We start from the raw sequence: 21,705 nt of genomic DNA, 5'->3' as shown, positions 1-21,705 counted from the left end.
AGATGAGAGAGTTGAGGATTTTCCAGGTGCTTGCTTTGAGAAGAACTTCTGATCAATCGCCATGTCATATGACTAGTCACTGTCAATTAATCATCGCCATATCCGCTGATTCTCCCTAACACATCGAAAAATCCTTTCAGTCACTTGCTTCTTCTGATGGAACAGCAGTCAATCTCGTCAAACATATTCCAGTATTTAACAATAATTTATTTATTTATTTATTAACACCGTCTTCGATACAACAATCGTACAGACTGAACTTAATTATTAATTCTACTTATTCTATTTTTAAAAACATTTTTGGAGATGTTGAAGTCAAATTCGTTACAAATTACATTAAAAGCACGGATACAGGAATCCAGTGGGTTGTTGTAACCATAGTTTGTTCGGTGATATATGCGGAACAGCTTAGTAGGGAAGGATGCCTTGTAGAGTTCGAGGGGGGAAATGATATACAGTGGAGCTTGTTCAAGTAGTAAGTGATGAAACTTTTTCATTCTTCGAAAAAAAATCACTATAATAAAGAAATTAAAAAAATTGAATTCATTCAGTGTATTGCCGTCATATACATACAATTGTCCCATGCGTTTGCTGGGACTCTGCACATGCTGGGACAATTATGCATAGAACGGCAGTGTACGGCAGTAAATATTTCGTATTATATCATACACACAATAATCGCTGCATTTTCACACGTCTCTGCAGATAGTGAACTCTCAAATTTATGAGAGTGGACATCGACATCGTTCAGAGTATGCAGGAAGGTTGTCTTTGAACATTCCAGCACGATCCTTAACGCAAAGCGGACAAACTTCTTCTGTACTCGCTCGATGGTTATCATGTGCTACATAGTACGGTGACCAAACCGGTGAAGACATATTGAGATGCTTCGCACCAACGAACAGTACAACGTCTTCCGCGGGCATGAATATCGGTGAATCTGAAAGCGTGCCGTCGAATAGTCCAAGCCAATAGAGAATGCTTTTGAAGCCGTGATCGCCACATGCTCGGTAAACCGTAGTTTGAAATCAATGGTCACCCAAGATCCCTTTAATAATCGCTACACTGTTCAAGTGGGATCGGTTTCAACGTAGTAATTGGTGATTAATCTGGCTGTTAGAGCGAGAGAAAGATATGACCTTGCATTTTGCTATTGATGCGCGCATACCGTTATCGCTGCGCCAAATTAACATGGAGTTGACGTCATTTTGCATGATCGCACAATCAGCCGGAGAACGTACGACGTGATAAATTTTGAGATCATCGGCGAATGATAGTTTTGACGAAGAAAGAAGCACACAGAGATCATTCACATAGACGTTGAAGATCAGTGGTCCAAGAACACCCCTTTGAGGTACCTCTTGGCAGACGTAAATGAAGAATCGAGATCGTGTTGAGTTAACAACAACGTATGCACTACGACTAGATAAATATGAAACTATCCACTCCGTTATCCATCTCGGGAAGCCAATATGCTCCAATTTCTCGATGACAATAATAACAAACCTTCTTCTATCGAGCTAACTTCATTGTGCTTTAACAACTATACCAAAAGAAGAACTCGTTGCACTCTCCGAAAGTATTTAGCACCCCCAATCCTATCAAGGCTGCAAATCATTCGATTCGGTTGAACTTTAGGTCATGCGAACCATTTTTAATAAATCTTTAAACTTTTAGTTAATATCTCAAGACAAAATTTTCAAGTGGATTTATCTGCTTTTTGTAAGAATCAGATTCAAACGACGATTTGACGAATCTGATTCGACCGTTTCCCACGTAGAAAACCAACACCACCCGCTAGCCAGGTAGGTGAAGGTTTCCCGCTACTCTGTTGATGGTGGTTGGTTATAGAGTAGTAGAACCTAGATGGTAGCGAAAAGCACGGCTGAGTCGATTTTTTTTTTGCCCGTGCACACGTCCATATGACGTCACAGCCCCTTTGCTCTTAACGTTTTATTGAAATTCGTGACGTCATGCCTGTTTGGAGACACGTTTGACAGTTCGTTTGGAGACAGAGGATTTATCTTCGCTCATCTATATATTCCACTATCTATATTGTTGGTTTGCTTAGGAGAGCGCATAGGATTCGTCAAATCGTCGTTTGAATCTTTTGTTTACAAAAAGCAGATAAATCGTTTTAGGATTTTGAAAATTTTTGTCTTGACTTGACAGTTCGATGGTTATTTTATCGTCATCGTAGTTAAAATTAAACCTTGAACCTGATCCATTTGAGTTTTGAAAGATGAAGAAATATTGAAGGTCGTAACAAAATGCATTTGGTACCACAACCTGTTTTCTCGCGAACAAAGTTTTGAACTTTCGAACTGAAAAACTAAGGTAAATAATAATCATCATACTGTCACAATCTTAACTAAAAGTTAACGAATTGGATTCAGGGTTGGAAACCAAGCAATTTTATTTTCACAAAAATATCATGATGCATTAAAAAACGGCAGTACAAAAAGCAGTATAAACAATCCTAATAAAAATGGAAAACGATCCGTAAACAACTTCTCTGAATGTTCTATAAACCCATAAAAGCCAGTTCGGAAGTATCCAATGAAGAACAATTTTAAGATCCATAGCTACGCTTAAAATGTAAAGGCAAATTAGTAAGAAAATATTCCTTTAGACGTAAATCTTTTGAAAATGATCCAACGAAAATTATATTTTAATCCATAAAACTTCAAATTTGCGCAATTTTTATCTTGATGATGATTCATACCTGCAGTAGCATAAGATCGGTATAGTCCGCGCGAAGTAAGTGTACAAAGTGGAGGCTTACATACGCATTTTGGGTACGCAGTCAAATGGAGGAATGCGCCCAGGTCATTTCGCACTCCAATTGTACACAATTTATTCGCTACCATAAGGTGCGATTGTGCTGTTGGTTGGTAACGACATAACAACAACGACGTTTGCGCCCTTGAATGGAATCAGCACCGACAGATCTGCCATTTTAAATGCTAATTATTTCTACATTTTATTTGGGTGATTCTTTCACGTAGAGGAGTTCATCATCAATACTGATAGATCTGATGCATTTAGGAAAAGCATGAGGTCATGAACTCGAAAAACCGTTTTTGCCACTTCCGTTGGAAAAGCATTATGAGTTCATGACGTTTTTCAAGTAATTTCGTGAAGTGTGATGAATCTTTTTCTGATGCGCGTGATGAATCTTTCATCAAGATATGCGTATCACGTATCAAAGATTCTACAACTTCAGTAGCAGTCTAATGATTTTATCCGGACGTATGTAGAGATACCAGCTTCCGGAGACTATTTGGGCTGGCAGATGATGTTATGGCTGACTGTTCTAGACACATCATCATTAGCGGCGAAAAAGCAAGATGTATTTCAATTAATTGCATATTATTTCGGGCAACTCGGCCGTAACGAAAACTATTTTTGTTAATAGTTTGTTGTGCATATGCATAGCTTGAATTCACGGACCAGAGTCGGGGACCTCGAACCTCAACCAAGTAGGAGAGGTATGAGGTTCGAGTCCCTCCAAGACACGTGGATTCTTCTTTTCGCAAATTTACATATCAATTTGTCCATTTTCGAAAGGCATATGCTGTGCATATGCAACAGCCAAGATATTTAACAAGGTGTATTTGGTTTGATAATACATTTCAAGAAGTTTATCCCCAAACTTGCAGTTGGCTAGTGTCCGTGAAGTTCTGATCTTTATGTGCCCGGGTCAGGTCCGGGTCCAATAGTACATATTTGTAGTAGGTGATAAACTGGTTAATCCAAGTTGTGCTTTTAAAGCAAACTGTTATAATAATCTTGGCTGTGCATCGTTATGATGACTGAGATAAGATGAAACAGCTAAGGCTGAACACCCGGACACGATATGCTCGATTCATCTCTCAGCACAATACTGAGATCAACGTCCCGTCAAGGACTCTTCATTGCTTTTCGTGCAATATATATACACCCAACCACAGACTGGCAACATTTTATTACAACTTCATGCATTTATTCCGCCCACAGTTTTGCCGTATAATTTGCGACGTATGCGTACAGATTGTATTAAGTCAACGGCAAGACCCTTGTACAGGCTATGCAAGGTACCTGATCACGAGAGAAAATAAGAATTGATATGTGTGTGTGTGGAGTGTATATACTGAATCTATTTTTACACTCCCCAGCGAGGAGTGAAATGCTGCATACTTCGACAACTTTAGCTACTTTAGCATAAAAAATCGACCCAAGACGGGTGTTGACCCTACACCTTCCACGCTTGGCGCTTTCTCGACTGACGCGCCAACTATCTGGACTAAATGATTTAGACGAGAACAGATGCGACCAAAGGCTATCATAATCCATACGTTTCATGCAATGTATGCGATAATCATCATAATTATTTTTTCAGGGATAGCAATAATGGGAGATACAAGTGGAATTGGAACCATACAAGTTTGTGTCCTTTTCCGTCGTCAACCTAAATGGAATCGGAAGGATTGTGTGGGTCAAATTTATATTGTTGTACGCGATGTACATACTATACTATGACATTCTTCTGGAATCGGTTTCAGTATAGCGCGATATTTGATGATACTAAACGCTTAATCACAACGTGGAATGTCACCAATAATTGTTTTGGGCGTAGTGCCGATAGTTCTTTCGTCGCAATTACTCTCAATCCTGGATGGCTCCTTCATGAATCCTCTTCTGTTTCTGAGAAGAAATCAACCCGCATCACGCCAATACGTATTCGACGACATTTGTCGATATGAGTTCCAGCTACTGATGGGGTTAGTTGATGGGCTGCGTCCCATGCAACTCCTTCTGCTTCCACGATGTGATTATCTCGTCGACAGTTTTGATGTCGCAATTCAGCTAGTAGTCCTCCTGTGCAAGATGCAGAACACTGAGTCCGTGTTCAACTTCACACACAGATTGATAGATTTCGTGGCGGGGCTGGTTCTCCACGAAGTATCGCCGCAACTGCTGGATCTCTTCCTCCTATTGTACGTGGCAGGATGACTCACTCGATGGACGATTTCGGATGATGCATGCGATGCTTAGTGAACGCCACTCGTACTGCTCGTTTTAACGCCTCCAAGTCAGTCTTGGTCCACTTCACCACCCCGAAACTGTACGTCAACTAAAGCAGGCACGGAACGTGTTTATCGCCTTCACTTTACAAGGTTGCCAGCCGATAAGAAACTCTTTCAAACACCAAGTTGACATGATGTAAGAAGAACTTTTCAGCGCAGCCCTCTTCTGATCGATCATCGTCGCGAATTCCCTTCAATTGCAGGAAACCTAGGAACTTGTAATACTGCTCTGCCTTGGGCATCGTTTCCGAATCCTGTTCTTTAACGCGAAAACTGGGTCGGCATCCACCAGGTGACCCTGATGTAGATGTATGGATCCACATTTATCGATTACAAGCTGCAGAAATTGGTGCACTTTCTCCACAGATTCTGCAAACAACTTCAAGACGTCGGAGACGAGCCAGCCTAGGGCTGAAAGTCTCCTTAATAAAGACAAAAAAAGAAAAACTTCAAGACGTCCATAAAGAATGTGTGTCATGTTTCTACTCCTTTCCCCATTCTTCAAATGATAGGCATAGTTGTATTTGATGAGTGCTCTGCTAAGATGCTAAGAGAGTTCATGACAAGGCAAAACCATAGGAGGAATTAAAGCGTATCGCCTTGAATATGCCCTCCTTCTACCTAAATCCATATGCCCGTAACACCTGGAATATGCCAGTAACACCTTTTTCTCCGTCGTTAATGTAGTGTGGGGATGTGCTCTACATTGGCCTTAATTACGTTACTGTCTATCTTATACAAACAATGCAGTACCTTGCTGAGCTCCTCAAGGTTCTCCATGGTTTCCAAGTACTGTAAAGGCAAAATATCCTAGTTAATGATGCTTACTTGACGAGTGCAAACCGATAGCACGAAGTACGACAATTTGGGATGCCGAGACATGGGGTTCAATCTCACGGGAATTGAGTAATCACAACCATATGATCCGATTAGCTAATGTTCGTTCTTCAATTGCTGTCATTGCGATTCGACTGTTGGTCTCTGGAAGCGAGGAGTAATCGAATTCGACGGTTACTTTCTGCGATTGATGCGTCCAACCTAACAGTCCAATGAACTCCTTCTCGACGTATCGCCTGATTCTTGCTCTTCTTCATTCTCTCCTAGTTCCATATGCACTTCTTCGCTTGATGTACTCTACGTCTTCTGGAATCAGCATATTATGTGACATAATAGCTCTTCGGTGTGTACAACTTGTTCTGTCAGCTTCAGTTGGGTGCAAAACTGAGCGAACATCTCCAGTACATCATCGGTCTGCCGCCCCACTTCCAGTGAACATGGTGCAAACGTGATAGCTACGCCAGTACTCGCCCGAGGGTTGCTTAGGAATTGGGTCATCATCTCCCACCTGCTCGAAATGGTTGTTTTCGCGGATGGACGGCTTATATTACCTGAGCTCCTATATTATTATTATTACCGAAATTGTCAGCCCATGGCTGGTTCATCTCGTAACAATGAACATGTTACATTCGAGAAACTAATTCCCATTCCCTTTGAAAACTGAGCTGCAATAAATAAACTTGGCTCAACATCGTGGTTCTCACTTTAGAACAGTTCGATATGGAAGTCAATAAATTGTATCACGGAACAATGTTATAATAAAAAAAATGGTATTCAGTATTATGATATTGAATCCAGACCTACCTGTGCGCCGATGCAGTTTGAACTGGCGGCGGCGTGAACGCATTTTTCAAACGGCGCGGCGGCTTTAGGCTGGCGCCGCAAAACTAATACGCCGCGGTCGCTCTCGGCGGCGGAGGCGGCGTGGCGGTCGACCGCAAGTGCGGGATTGAAAAATTATCATCATTCTGCTGAACAATAATTTTTTGAATGATATGGAATATTACTTGCCCGTCTCGCATTAATGGCAATACGCATAATTTTAGGTTAAAATGCTGTTGAGTAATACCTGTGAATACAATGAAAAAATTCACTCTAAGATTCCTCCACAAGCAATTTCTATATTAGAATTTCTTTACTATCTCATCCCATGACTCTCCAGAAATTTTCTTCGAGTTTCTTCATGAATTTCCTTTAATACAGTTCGTCCGGGAGGGTATAGTAATTCCTAGTGAAAATTGGGTTTCGATCAAAAATCCTGACGTGCAGTTTTCTTAACCTGGTGGTCAGCACAGCAATGCTACGCAGAAGGTGACTGGAATCCATTTCCTGGTAAGGTGTAAGTTTATTTGGGTACTTCCCTATGCTCTATGAGGATCACCAACGTAGTTGTCAGTGACTCAGGAATGATAAAATATTGAATCTACTTAGAAACCCTCGCAGACAAAAAACTGTAGAAATGCTTCATAAAACACCGAAGGTGCGCATACGTCAATTTTTCTTTCACTTGGGGACATGTAATGTCAACAAATAAGATCGATGAGATAATTCCTGCAGGACATATGTGAAAATCAGTAGGGTCATTCAAAATGATGTGTCACAGGTTTAGGGTGGGGCTTTAAGCATTTGTGACAGTACAACAAAAAAATGGTCGCACTTTCATACAAAGCTTGCACCCAGTCCATTGTTGAGTGCCAGGCCGGATTTGGGGCGGTGGCGTGGCGGCCGGCCCCTCACAAAGCAGTGTACTATAGCCAACCTTCTTTTGTACATTTTAGCTCCCCACATACTGTCGGCCCTGGGGCCCCCTTCCGGCTAAAATCCGGTCCTGTTGAGGGGCAATAGAGTGTGATGCTGCCTCGATTCATGTAAACAATGTGCACTGCTTTACTGTGGATATATAAGGCCAGTAAAGCACTATGTGAAGATTGGACAAATCAAGCATCCGAAAGATATTCCAAAAGATAGATATTGTAAAAAAAGAGCTAACTGCGGGGAAGAAGTTGGTTGCCTATTTATTTGTCCATTTCGAAACATGTGCTGTGCATATGCACAACTAAGATATTTAACAAAAAAAATGGTATTAGGTGACGGCTGAGTTACCTGGTAATAATATATGTGCACAATTAATTGTGAGTAATTTGCACAGGATTACCCTCGTTGAGGATAAATTCCATCAAATTCCTTAAGAAGGAATTCCATTTGGTACTCTTTTGAAAGGAGTGGATTCCACAAAATTCGTAAAGCGAGAGGGCAATTCCTCAAAATTCCTGAATGAGCTTCTGGAGTAATGTCTATAGAAAAGGAATTCATGTATGAGAAATATTTATTTATTTATTTTATTTATTCGATAATAATCGTCATCCTGACATCTGAAGTCTCACAATGAGCATATAAGTATATAAATGTCCCCTAAATATAATTATTATTATTATACAGAGCACATGGATAAAATAATGCTCATAATACAATCAGAATACATAAGAAATATATCAATACAATAAAACAAGAACTTCTAGCAATTTTCAGTTTTATGTAAAATCGGAAAAATTCTGCGAGAAGTTGTTGTGGAGCAGCTGGCTGACATGGATCAAAATCGAAGAGATGGAACACTTTTTGCTTGAAAATTCGGAATATCCCACCAGAACGTCTGAAGGAGAAATTCTCCAAAAATACTAATAAAGAATATTCCAAGCAATTTTTGTATAACAAGTTCCTATATACCGTGGGGAATCTGGGCCGCAACAACACAGAAATCCGTCCTACTTCTGTGAGATGTCAATAAATTAAAGGGGGTTTTGAGGGAATTGATTTATGGACTTCATTTATCTTATCCTGATCTTCTATACTTGATAATGTAAGCTTTCTGGTCATTGGAAATGGAAAGTAGGATCTGAAATTTAAAATAACATGCCAGTTTTTTTCTGCCAAATAACGTAACGCTAAATTTGATGATTTTGGACCCTACTCTGCTCCTTAAAAGACTTTTTGTGTGGAAGGTTTAATGTTTTATATGAATCGTAACGCTCGGCATGACCCCTACATAACCCCCTATATTGGCGTTACATAATTTGTGAAAGCGCTCCAGTAATTCTAAAAAAAACAATCGTCACCCTGAAAACGCGAAGTTTCAGGTGTAATTTTATTGGCGTGTTGGACGTAATTGTATTGAAATATAACAGAGCAATATCAGCAGCACAAATAACGTAATAGGGAATCGCTTCTCCAAAGGTGCGTATTTACAGTGGGCAGGAGTGGTAGTCTGATCATTTTGGTCTGTGTTAATATAAATATTCTGTTAGAAAAGACGTTTGCAGGTGTGGAGGCTTGATTTTTTAATATTTTTGGTGGGATAATTCCCCATAATTCCTGAATCTAGGGATATTCTCAGTAACTCCTGATGAAGTAAAAATCCCCAGAATTCCTCTAGATGGAAGAACCCAGAATTTTAGGGAAAATCTGCTCTCAGGAGTTCATCTTGGACAAAAAAATTTCCCTAGAAACCGCCATAGAGAAATTCTTTTCAGAATTTCAGAATTCAAGAAAAATGACCAAAAATTTTTCCAGGAAAATCGCCTTGGAGGAAAGAAATCCCCATAAGTTCTGAAGGGATAAATGATCAGAAACTTCATGGGTAGAAGTTCTCATGAATTCCTAGAGAAAAGTATAACCCTTGTATTCTTGACATACAGAAAAAGGTCTCTTCCAGAATCCCTCAAAGACGGAATTTCTTTTCAGTATTTCTAGGATGGACCATTAAAGAATGCAAAAATTCTGAATGGAGCATTTCCTCAAAATTGTTAGTGTGGGAATTCTTCCTGAATTCTTGGAGGAATCTGTGAATCCTCGAATTTCTGCAGAAAAGAAAAGCTGGTGGCAGGAGTTCCTAGTACCGTGCGGGACCGAAATCATGCACAGTACCGAAATCCGCCCACCTTATGAGGTATCAATAAATTTAAAGGGGGTTAAGAAGGTAATTAATATAGGAAAATAATTTATCTTGGTCCTGGTTAGATACTTGATAGTAAGCTTTGTAGGACATAGGAAATTGAAAAGAAGGCTTTGAAATTAAAAACAACAAAAAATCAAAAAACAAATCGCCACCCACCAAACGTGCGGGAGTTTTGCCGCCATTTTGTTTTCCGGGTAGAGTATTATGACTGCACCAAAAGTAACTGTGTTTCATTGCTTTAATTGCGAACTGGCATTACATAGAGATAAAGCCGGAATACAAATCGAAGGGGATCACTTCTCAAGGTGCGTATGGAACTATTTACAGTGGTAGTTTAGTCAATCAGACTGCATCAGTTTGGATATTTAGTTAAAAAATAGCTGTACGGATTTTGATCCTTTGATTCGAAATCCGTCCACCGTGGACGGATTTCGAGTCATCAGAGTAGTTGATTTTATTCATTATTTTATCAATGTTTTTCGTAATTTTTTAATGGTAAGTAAATGAAACACTTCCAAAAGTAAAAGCCTTCAGTGATCCTGTGTGAGATGACGGAACGTTTCATTTACATTCAATTCCTATTTTCTATAATGACTTTTCATATACTAAGGTGCTTAAGTGTACGGATTTCGATGCCCACCTTGGTATTGCAGGAATTTCCAGAAATAGAATTCTTTCAGAATCCCTGGAGAAAAAATCACAGGAAAAGTTAGGGCTAAAAAGTTACCAGGAAGATTTCCTGATTTGATACCAGTTATGCTCTTTTATGTGTGAAATGGCTCAATGGTGGTTTTGTCATTGCCAGAAACGCTATGCTGAGATCACCGTATCGAACCATCTGATCGCTACATATACATCATGGTCTGTCATGAGGTTACAAAAATCAGATTTCTTCAAAAGAGTAAAGCATATCTGTGCAAAAATTAGTGGTTAGCCAGCGGGAAGAAATTTCGTTGATGGAGAGGGGAGGGAGTTCTGATTAAGCTAACTAAGAATTATGTTTTCTGCCCGACTTTTGTGCTATACGGTCGTTCAAATACAATAATAACCAGAAATCTTTTTTCATTTTCTAAGCCTTCTCTCGACTTCGACTCTCGAGCAAGTAAAATATTGAGCGCTACGGATCCATTTCCTATTTTAAGATAATTAGAAAATACTCATGGTCCTATCGATATAGAAAAAAATGCATCTCAGCTCATAGCAACAATCGCCACAGAGTATAAAACCTTGAGCTTCCTTGAGGAAGCTGTTTGTTTTTTTTTTATTCGTTTATGCTGATTATGGTCCATAATTGGATGAGCGTTCAACATTTTTCCATAACCAAATCTAACATCCAAGAATTTCCTAGAGTTTCTGGCAGCCTGAAAGGGTCTGCATGTGTATCCATAGGGCCATACACATTATTACACTTGTATGGAAAGGTGGGGTCTGCCATTTTTCTTGCGCACCATTCATTTAAATAAAAAAATAATTGGTATGACAGAAATCTTACATGAGGGGAGAAAAGTTAAAAAAAATCATTTCAGTAATGAGTGTATGATCATGCCAAAACGGCTGTTATCTCTTTTTTCGCCAAAATTGATAATACGCCTTGTAATCCATAGAACCAAATTGGATAATAACTCCTCTCGAAAATTATTTTCATTCCAAAGGCTGTTAGGATCTTTTTCCAAAAAATGGATCATGTGCTCTACTCTCAAGTTGGGATCTATATAACTCAAATTGGATAAGCTCTTTAACAAGAAGTCAATGCTATTTGATCTAAGTGATCACTAACAGCATGTTCATTGTTCTACTTTTCGAGAATCATTTTAAAAGAAGCTTATAGATCTATCATTACCTGCATAGACCTTTTTAAGGTCTATACTCCAAGGAATTCCTTAGATTTTACCTGTAATGGAAAACATGTTGAAGGTATGTCTAATTTTGATTCATGAATCGCTAGGAATATTGATATATAGGCCGGGAAGATATTAGTTTACGCGTGGAATCTCTGAGAGAAAAGCCTTAATGCTCCAGAAATTCTAAGAAGACCTAAAACTTGTGTGAAGCGATAACATTTTTAATTAATTTTAATATGGGTCGCCTTGTATTGCTATAATAATAGTATCATATTTAAAAAATATTTGAGAAGATCAATTAAATGAAAACTTAAAACTCTTTTTTCGCCATCTTCCCAATAAGTTGCTAGACAATAAAAAAGAGGCTTTTAAGTGTACATGTTCTTTTCTCTAGCGGCCCAGCCAAAATTTTCAAATGTATAAGGGAGGTTTGAACGGAATTTTCTTTTAACAATTTGGAGGAAGAGGATGAACTCCCCAAAACCGCCTCCCCTGGCTACGGCAGCACTGGAAATTATTTCATCGGCGCGACCAAAATTCCTCGGCGGCGTGCGGATAAAAAGAAATTGCAGCGGCGCGCTCGGTCAAAAAATGGTGGCGGCGGCGGCGCATAAAAAAATCGTGGTCGTTGCGAGATACGCGGCGCATGGCGAGCAGCTGGCTAATTGAACTCTCGGAGAAAAACATTATAGTTTACGGAAATATTCCAAATATCGGATTCCTTCCAATGTATCCAACTATTAGCTTTTTTGTACGGTAGCACCATTAAACTGACGTTCAACATATCGATGTTCAACTTCTGAACAACCGCCTAGAAAATGACATTTGTCAAAAAATTTCAGAGATCTCGCTTAACTTTTTAAAAGGACCTAAGTAACATTTTTTTCATGAATTAATTTGAATAGCGCAATCAACAGAAAAACATGAAAGCTTTTGATTGCAGTACTCAAATTAATTCATGAAAAAAATGTTACCAGTCCTTTGATAAGTTAAGCGAGAGATCACTCTCCGCAAATAGAAGATATCTTATTTTTAATTTTATCTAATCTAATCTCCTTGTACGTAGCCATGTACTTGAAAGCATCCTGGAAAATGACGGTTTCTGAATTCCCTCATTTTTCTTTTCATACGGCCAGACTAATTACGCAGTATGTACCGCAGAGATGACTCTTAGATATTAAACGACTTTAGGAATACCACTTAATAGCTTCAAATCGAGGGGAAAAGAGAAAGCGTGGACCTCTCGTATCAAACGCTTCCAATAATATAGATACCTAATATATGATAAAAATCTTGTACGTGTTTTTTGTACTTGATGTATATGAGCGTGGCATATGTATGTATATGAAGGTGTGTATTATTGTGTGAGATGTCACACTGATAGATTAAAGTATTCGTCATGTTTTTAATAGAACTACTATGAAAACATGACGAACACTCCATATCCATCAGTAGATAAAATATGTATTTGTGTATATGTATGTGTGTATAAATGTGAGATGTGTGTGTGTGCGTTTGTGTGAGTGCGTGCGTGTTAAATTTACGGATCATCAAAACCTTACCTCTCCTCAATAAATCTGACGCTGGAACATGTTTGAGAGCATTTTACATAGCCTTTGATCGCACATATTAGCAAAGGCATTGCCCTTGATAACAATCGATCAGCCCTTGCAAGCACAAACATGCGCACGTCTTCCGGATCTGCAGCACTTTTTTATACACTTGAGATATCATATTTTAATTTATGACTCCAAACTAAACTCGCACTAAACGCATAACAGATTCAAACTTCCGAATAGCTTTGTGAAAACTGGCAACTTTTTTTTAGCTTCGTTAACTCCGAGATATGTGATCCAATTAGTAGTTCCGCTATGACCACTAAGTCAGTGTCTTCCAAAATGAACTTCAAGATAATATATTTGGCCTTCCGAACAACATCGTCGGTGCATATTTTTAAAATAACCCTCGGAATGGTAGTTTCAACTGCAATATTGTTTTTCGGGTATACATTTCAATCTAATTTTAACCGAAATCATTGCTTCCAGAAGTCAACTTGTGGTTTTCTGGATCGTCAACCCTTTCCTCGGTAGTCTCTCAGACGTGCCTTGTGGTTGTCCTGATCACAAACCATTTTCTAGTGGTTTTCCAGCCACGCCTTTTAGTTTTCTAAGCCACAATCAGTTATCTGGCGGTCTTCCAGACGCGCTTCGTATAGTAAATCTAAACCACCTTGCCTTGTGATTTTTAAAATCATCAACTATTTCATTCTTCGCACTGTTGCAAAATACATCTACTAGAATAACACCATAACAGGGATTTGCGTACCAAGAAGAAAGTCACTGTTATCACGTTTACAACTATTTATTAATACGTAGAGAACAAACGAAAAAATAAACATTGTCTTATATTTCACGTCATCACAACAACATAACAAAAACTGCGCCAATCGATACATCCGAGAGGGTCGGCCAAATCACATCTTCCTTGAGAGGGTCAGTACTACTTACACTCCAACACGCACATTATTTACCCACTTGAAATCAACTCACCTCATGGAATCAGCGTGATGATCCAAAAAAATAACCTGTCAGTATCATCAAAATGTGTTACCTCAAATAGCCGAAGCGAAATAGGATGACTGTAGCTTTCCGTCTATGCCACGGAAATCTTATGACAAGAGGCCGAGTCATGGCTTGCTGCTCATCGATTGACACGCTGAGGTGAATCTATAAACAAATGCTGAAGGTAACTTACTCAAACCTCAAACCAATCCAGACTAACCAGGTCTTTTTAAGGTGATTATACAATCAAGCCATGTGGTGAATTTCAAATTCACCACATTTTTTCTACTCCTATTGTAGAAGTTCAAATCTAGCGTAATAATTTTTGTACAATGCTGAAATTAAAGTCGATTGTTTAGCATAAGTAAGCAAACGATCAAACGAATGTTTCATCCCCATGAGCGTTGTGGTTCTCTCAATTCGTCTTGAAAATCACTAGAAAAAAGGCACGTGGTTCCCAGATGGCCGATTTGTGGCTTTGTTGTATAATCACCGGTTAAAGCCATATTACCATTTTTGCATTCGTATATCATAGAGGCTAACACGATGATACTTTTTTTTATGCCCAGGGAAGTTGAGACAATTTTCAGCCCGAAATTACCTCAGACCGGCACTTTCGGGAATCAAAGAACCCAAGCCACCCTCATCATGGTCTTGATTTGTAGCCGCGCGTCTTACCGCACGGCTAACGAGGGCCCCTACCAATTTAAAATTCTACAAATGCCTACAGACATCAATTACTGTAAGGTCAAAAGTAGAATGAAAACTGGACTTTGACTCAAAATATTACATTGTTTGGTTGTTTGCGTCCAAAGTTATGATTCTTCAAACGTGTGTAGGAACGAAAGATATGTCCCACGGTAGGTAGGTATATCCAGGGTATATCTATATTGTTAGATTCCATTGGACTTATTCTGATGACTGTTGTATAAGTTTGATAAAATGTGTTAAATTAAACACGTGTAGGATCGATTTCATATTGCTACTCCTTGTCATGTACTCCGGTCGTAATGCTGCCAAAGAATAACGATATTTCGTAGGACACTTAACCATAGTTGTGGTTATCAATTATGCTGACTGAGATTTGAATCGATGTGAAAACAACCGACGGAAAATCTTTTTGGGACAAAACTCTGTCTCGCTCAACGCCACGCCTCGTCGTCTACTGTTCTTGACTTTTTTTTCACCGACAATCAAGTGCTTATTTTTTTTCTCTAATGAAAGTGTTTTGAAATTCCTGTGTTGTAATTCCCTGAACTATTTGGACTTATACTACGAGTGGAGTGATGCGAGGCGAATCAAATAGTGTGAGAACTACCAATCGTTTCCATCGGTTTCACATAGTCGATTCGCTTGAAACTTTTCGAAATCGACACGTCTCTCGTCACTCCACCTGCAAAAGGCTTTTTTAAAATTAATTAGGTACCTTGAATGCGGTACAGCCGCTTGAAAACTTGTGTTGTTAAGAACTATCGAACAGAGATCGCATGACATTCCCGGAGGTAATCTCAAATTGTAACAGTGGGTTTATTTTCTCTGGTGAATCCCGGCCCCGCCTCCTCTGCCTCAGCCAGGTTTGGGGGGAGCGAGTGTCTCGAAAAAGTGTGTTCGCTATACCCACGTTACAGATTGGGGTTTCCCCGGGACATGCCGCAGTCATCGTTGTGCCTATTTTTTTTTTTCTTTAGTTTTATTCGATGTGTTGTGTTCTTATGATTTTCATTTGTGTGATGTATGATAGAATGCAATGTTGTTCTCGATGTGAGTTGTATCTATTGTTTGCCATTTATTGTTCATATGACTGCTTATGTGTATGCATAGAATGTTACCAATTCACAATCGACTGCCATTTTGCAAAAGAGTTACGAAATTCAAACATGAACAGCATGAAAAGTGAGTGCATTTTGTATTCATTCAGAAAAGGATTAGTGCCGAACCGGAGGTGATTCTGACCTTGCACGGATTGAGTATTACATCAGGTACTGGTGTCGATATTCGAATCACATACGAATCGGGTTCATTAGCTTAACTTACCAGTACTTATGTTATGCTCTCTTCGTGGTCAGTGCATGCAACGATCGAAAAAGTGAGTGTTTTTGGAAGATTTGATTGGACATGTGCGCCCCCATCCTGGAACGAAATCCACCGAGAATGAGCATGAATTTTTCTTTCCTAATTATGGAAATCCGTAAGATTAGATTATAAGTTATCATGTAACCAACTAGATTATATTATCATTTAAATATTTTGTTTTACAATACACTAATTCTGTTACACTTTCCATATCTTACCCCCAGTGGCGAAAAGCAACGAAAAGTACGAAACTCTTGAGGGTCGTCTCCGCGCCAACGAAGCGAGCCAGGCGGACAAGGTTGAAAAGTCCCTGGTTAAGAATTTGGTAATTGGTTACGTCGTGGCCCCTTGGATCAGGAAATCGATAAGCATCAGATATGAAGCGTTATCTCAATAAATACTAACCACATTGGATCAGAGTGAATGTATCAAGGTCGGACTGAACCGAACCGGCGGAGGTTGGTTCAACAACATTCTGGGCAGTGGTGGTTCTCCCGCTTCTTCAGGAGGTAAGTGATGTTCAACATAATACCCGTTTCATGGTCATGAGGTTATTTTGTATAACATAGTTTGTATAATATATTAGATGATGTTAGACCATCAAACATGATTTTAAGCAACATATGTATATCTGTCTCCAGTAGTCTTGGCGCTAAGGCGTAGAATTGCCAATTCGGAGATGGCGAATTCGATTATCGGTCTGGTCTAGGATGTTTTCTGGTTGGAAACTTTATCGACACCCTGGGCATAGTGTATCCATTGTACTTGCCACACAAGATGCAATGGTGGGCATAGAAAAGCTTTCAATTAATAACTGACGAAATGCTAATAGAATACTTGTTGAAAAGCAGGACAAGTTCCAGTTGGAATGTAAAGCCATTGAAGAAGAAGAAGAAGTATATCTGTCATATTTACTTGATACTTGATGGGCTACAGCTCTTCGATGAACCTACGCCGAATGGAGTATCCTTCTCCACTGGACTCGATCCTGGGCCAATCGCTTCCAGTCGCCCTGAATTGAGCGCCCTCAGGTCCTCTTCAACTGCAAAAAAACATCGTGTACGCGGTCTTCCACGAAGCCTGCGGTCTCTCTTCCAGGTTCACCTCTTCTAAATATTATCTTCGCTTGACGTTCTTCCGGCATACGAACAATGTGTCCAGCCCACCGTAGTCTGCCGTGTTGTATAAGCTTAACAATATCCAGTCCTTCATACACCTGGTAAACTCGTGATTCATGCGACGCCGCCAGATTCTGTTCTCCTGATTACCGCCGAGTATTGTCCGTAGCACCTTACGCTCAAACACTCCGGAAGCCTTCCTCGATCAGCACTTCCGTTAACGTCCATGTTTCATGGCCCGTATAAAACCACCGGAAGAACTCAGAGTAAGGTATACAACGCGAATTTTGTCTTCGTTTTGCACACTACGGGACTTAAGCTGGTTACGAAGTCCGTAATAAGCCCCTATTTGCAGCTGCAATACGCCTTTTCACCTCGCAGGTAACATCATTATCGCACCGTCAGTCATGTTCCAGACAGATAATTCTTCAACCACTCTTCAAATTTTTTCACCATCCAGCACCATTTCGCTACCACCACCACTAATGAACCTACATTGATTGCCAGAGATCATGTACTTCGTTTTGCTGGTATTGATCGAGTCCAATCCAATTAAAAGGCGCAAAAGCCTCTTGTACGGCACGGCGATTAATCCCGATAATATCGATATCGTCCGCAAATCCCATATTTTTCAGCTCTTTCATAGCTTTTTTAACCTCATCTAGTGTAGGCGACTCCACAGCTTGTCCATCGTCGCTAATATGTATTCTGTACACCGATGCACCGTCGCTTCAACTATCCAACAAAGTCTCGAAGTGTTGCTTCCACCTGACAGCCTCTTCGGTTTTATCTGTCAGCAAATTCTCTCGTTGCTCGTTGCACATGACGGAAAATGGCGCTGTCTTTCTCCGCACACCATTGACAGACTCATAAAACCTCCGCATATCATTCTGCTTCATTTTTCCTGCGCCTCACTAATCACTTTTTCTTCGTATTCTTTCTTCTTCCTGCGGTGGGTTCGTTTTTCGGCTGCTCTTGCTTCCTTGTACCGATCTCTATTCGATCGGGTACCCGACACCAACATCCGGCTTCTGGCAACGTTCTTCTCGTCTATCACTCTCTGACACTCCACATCGAATCAACCCATCCTGGGTCGCCTCTGAGCAGTGCCTACCACTTCTCGTGCTGTTGTGCTCACCATGGATCGACTCCCATAGATCGTTGATGTTGTCGCTAATGTTGACTGCACTTATCCGTTCGTCTAGCTTCTGGCGGTACTCAGCCGATACTCCTTCCGCCGACAATCGCTGGATATTTTAACGCATCGTTCGCTGTGATCTTTCCTTCGATACAGTTGAGAACCGTGATCGAATTTTACTGACTACAAGGTAGTGATCAGGGTTAATGTTCGGACCTCCGAATGTCCGCACATCGATAACATCCGAGAAATGGCGCCCTTCCACCAGAACATGGTCTATCTGGTTGCAAGTTTCACCATTTAGGTGTCTCCAGGTGTGCTTTCGTATATTCTTTCGTGCAAAATGGGTGCTACTGATGGCCATCCCTCTGGCAGCAGCGAAATTTACTAGCCGTTTTCATTGGTAGCGGAGTGAGGGCTCTCCCTACCGATTATGAGCCGGAAAAGGTCCTCTCTACCGACCTGAGCGTTAGCGTCTCCGATAACAATTTTCACGTCATGCTTTGGGCACTCTCCATAGGCTTTATCAAGACATTCATAAAACGTGTCCTTCATGGTAACACGGATTTATCATTTGTCGGTGCGTAAACATTGATTAGGCTGTTATTGAAGAATTTGCCCCGTATCCTCAGCACACAGATTCGTTTGCTAATGGGTTTCCACCGCATCACTCGCTTTATCTACTTGCCCATCACTAGGAAACCAACTCCATGCTCTGCTTTTCCACCGCCGCTGTGATAGATGTTATACCTGAATACAGTGTTGCTCGTGGGGCACGGAATTCACATTCTTCGGATCAAGACCATCGGACTTGAATAGCAGCCAACCTTCTGCAGTTCATGAGTCAGAAGGCTCGCTCGTCCAGGTTCATGGAGCTGCCACCTTAGGTATAGCTGACGCGATACAGCATTTCGCTGGGTACCAGGCAGACGCTGTTTGAGCCGCACCTCCTGGTGAACAGACGCTCGAGGCATACCTTCTCAATCTAGCTGATGTCAGAAGAACAACAGTGCCCAGGCTGCACTACCAGCTAAGTACACAACCCTTAGCTGGCGGTCTTTTGTCATCGGACGACCCGTGGAAGCGTGAGATAGGAATTTGTGGGGACCAGAGCTCTGTTGGGCGCTCCTTCCTTGATGTCAACCCACCATTTTGCAGCCTGTCATAAAAGCAGTTTAAGTGGGAAGTATCGCTATGGGGGTCGTACGCTTGTTACGTAAGCATTTTTTGGGTTTTTCGATGATTTTTTAAAATTATTTATATAATGCGTAAGAAAACGACAGACCCCCTTCCCCTATGAGTGCTTACGTTATATGTGTATTGCCCCCCATGACAAGTACTATCTATTGGAGAACCCGACCCGACGACCCGACTACTAATTGACCAGATAATGCCCGGGAAAACGCGTAATATTGAGAAAAAGTGATGTACCGTAATCCGGGGGAACATTGATCATTTTTTTAATTGTTTTGTAAATATTTCCCCCGTAAGTAAAGTCATAGTTTTTTTTTCATATTTTTAAAACGAGTACTGCTACATGTAGAACGCATAATGCTGTTGTTCGTGGGTATTTGATAATTTTAAACTTGTTTTAGAAATACTTTTTGTCAAGTTTTTTGATTTTTCAATTTGGAGTAAAATCACTCTCACTTAATCATTTATCTATAGAGAAAGCGTATGCAAACGCCTTAAGGTAGGCAATTATAGTTGGAATCGCCGAAGCGATGTGCATCGATTTCATCACCGTTAGAAAGATACATCACCGCTAGTGGAATTATCTGGTTTTTCAACAATACATATCAAAATTACGAAACAAAAACAATTGATTAACCAAGAAAATAAGATTGCTTATGACATAACTATAGCTACGAGTTTTTTTATATTACACTTGTTTTAATTGCTTTTTTGGCAGCTTGCTGCCAGTTCAAAAAATAATGTTGATTTTATTGTTCAAATTTTGGCGAAAAATAAATACAAATTCATCCGAAGATTATATCATTCAACAGCAAATTTAGTCAAGTTTAAGATACCTAATTCACAATAAGTAATTGTGATAACAGGAAATAATATTTTATGCATTTCTTGAAAATGGTGAAACTGATTAATGTTCCCCCGGATTACGGTACAAAAAAACTATGGTGTGGTAAGTTTCTATAATTTTATTCCTGATTTTTCTAGTTTTTTCAGGTGCTTTGCATTGATTTCCAGGTAAAAGCAAACATGCCATAAAGCAAAAATGTCATAAAGCTCATCGTTAGTCACTAGCGGTACCACGTTCACTGACTCGTACAGTGTGGCGGGCCAGTCCGATGAGTCTTGCTTCGGGAACAAATCTTCAACGATCCTGGCTAACATCTCCGGGGATTTCTCAGGAGTTTTGCTGCTGGTCCTTGCCTGTATGCATCCCCCCATGGAGTATTATTGGCCATCCTACACAGCTTTTCAAAGCAAGCTCTCTTACTACATTTGATTTCGTAGTTCAAAGCTCTACTCGCTGTTTGGAACACCCGGCGCCTTTCTAGTCAGTCCGCTTCGGTTCTAGCACGTCGCAACCTTCTTTTAGCTCTAAGACAGGTTCTGCGAAGATCAGCTATCGTGCTCGTCCACCCAGTGCACCGGTTTGCGGTTGCCATAGTCCTCCTGGGCATTGTCACGTCACATGCTCGTGTTAGGACATCGGGTAACTCATCACCACTAAGGCCTAGAGTCCGATTTTCCCACCGTAGTGGTTCTTCCAGCGGTTCTGGTTCGAACTGCAAGGTACGCCATCCTAGATCAGCTTTACTGACCCGCCTTGTGGTTCTGTTGGGGGTATAGCTGACCATAAAACGTATTTCCTGATGGTCAATAGCAGTATACCCTTCGTGAACCCTCCATTCTGGTTCCACCGTCTATCTCGCGCTGTAGAAGGCTACATCGATGCATGACTTGCCACTCGGTCTACGTACTACGTTAAGTAACTCTGATCAGGACCTTTGCAGTCATATGACTTATGTCCGTAATCGAAGCACTTGAAGCAGGCCTGAAGTTGTTGATTTGCGCTACCGAGCATACCGAACAACCAACCTTTAGCTTACCTGGTACCTGGAATGAGGCAACCTGCGTTCCAGCATAAC

The 21,705-nt window shown here is 40.4% G+C and overlaps 1 protein-coding gene across 1 annotated transcript in view; it reads left to right on the top strand.

Moving 5' to 3' along the window:
• Nucleotides 1-21,705, top strand: part of LOC134220584 (thyroid receptor-interacting protein 11) — a 252,082-nt gene that overhangs the window by 226,216 nt on the left and 4,161 nt on the right. The window contains 1 exon segment of the mRNA XM_062699677.1: nucleotides 16,558-16,842. Within this exon segment, the coding sequence (XP_062555661.1) occupies nucleotides 16,558-16,842 (285 nt within the window).

This window comes from Armigeres subalbatus, chromosome 1 (assembly GCF_024139115.2).
Source record: "Armigeres subalbatus isolate Guangzhou_Male chromosome 1, GZ_Asu_2, whole genome shotgun sequence".
Lineage (NCBI taxonomy): Eukaryota > Metazoa > Arthropoda > Insecta > Diptera > Culicidae > Armigeres > Armigeres subalbatus.
This window is presented reverse-complemented; position numbering and strand designations above follow the sequence as displayed.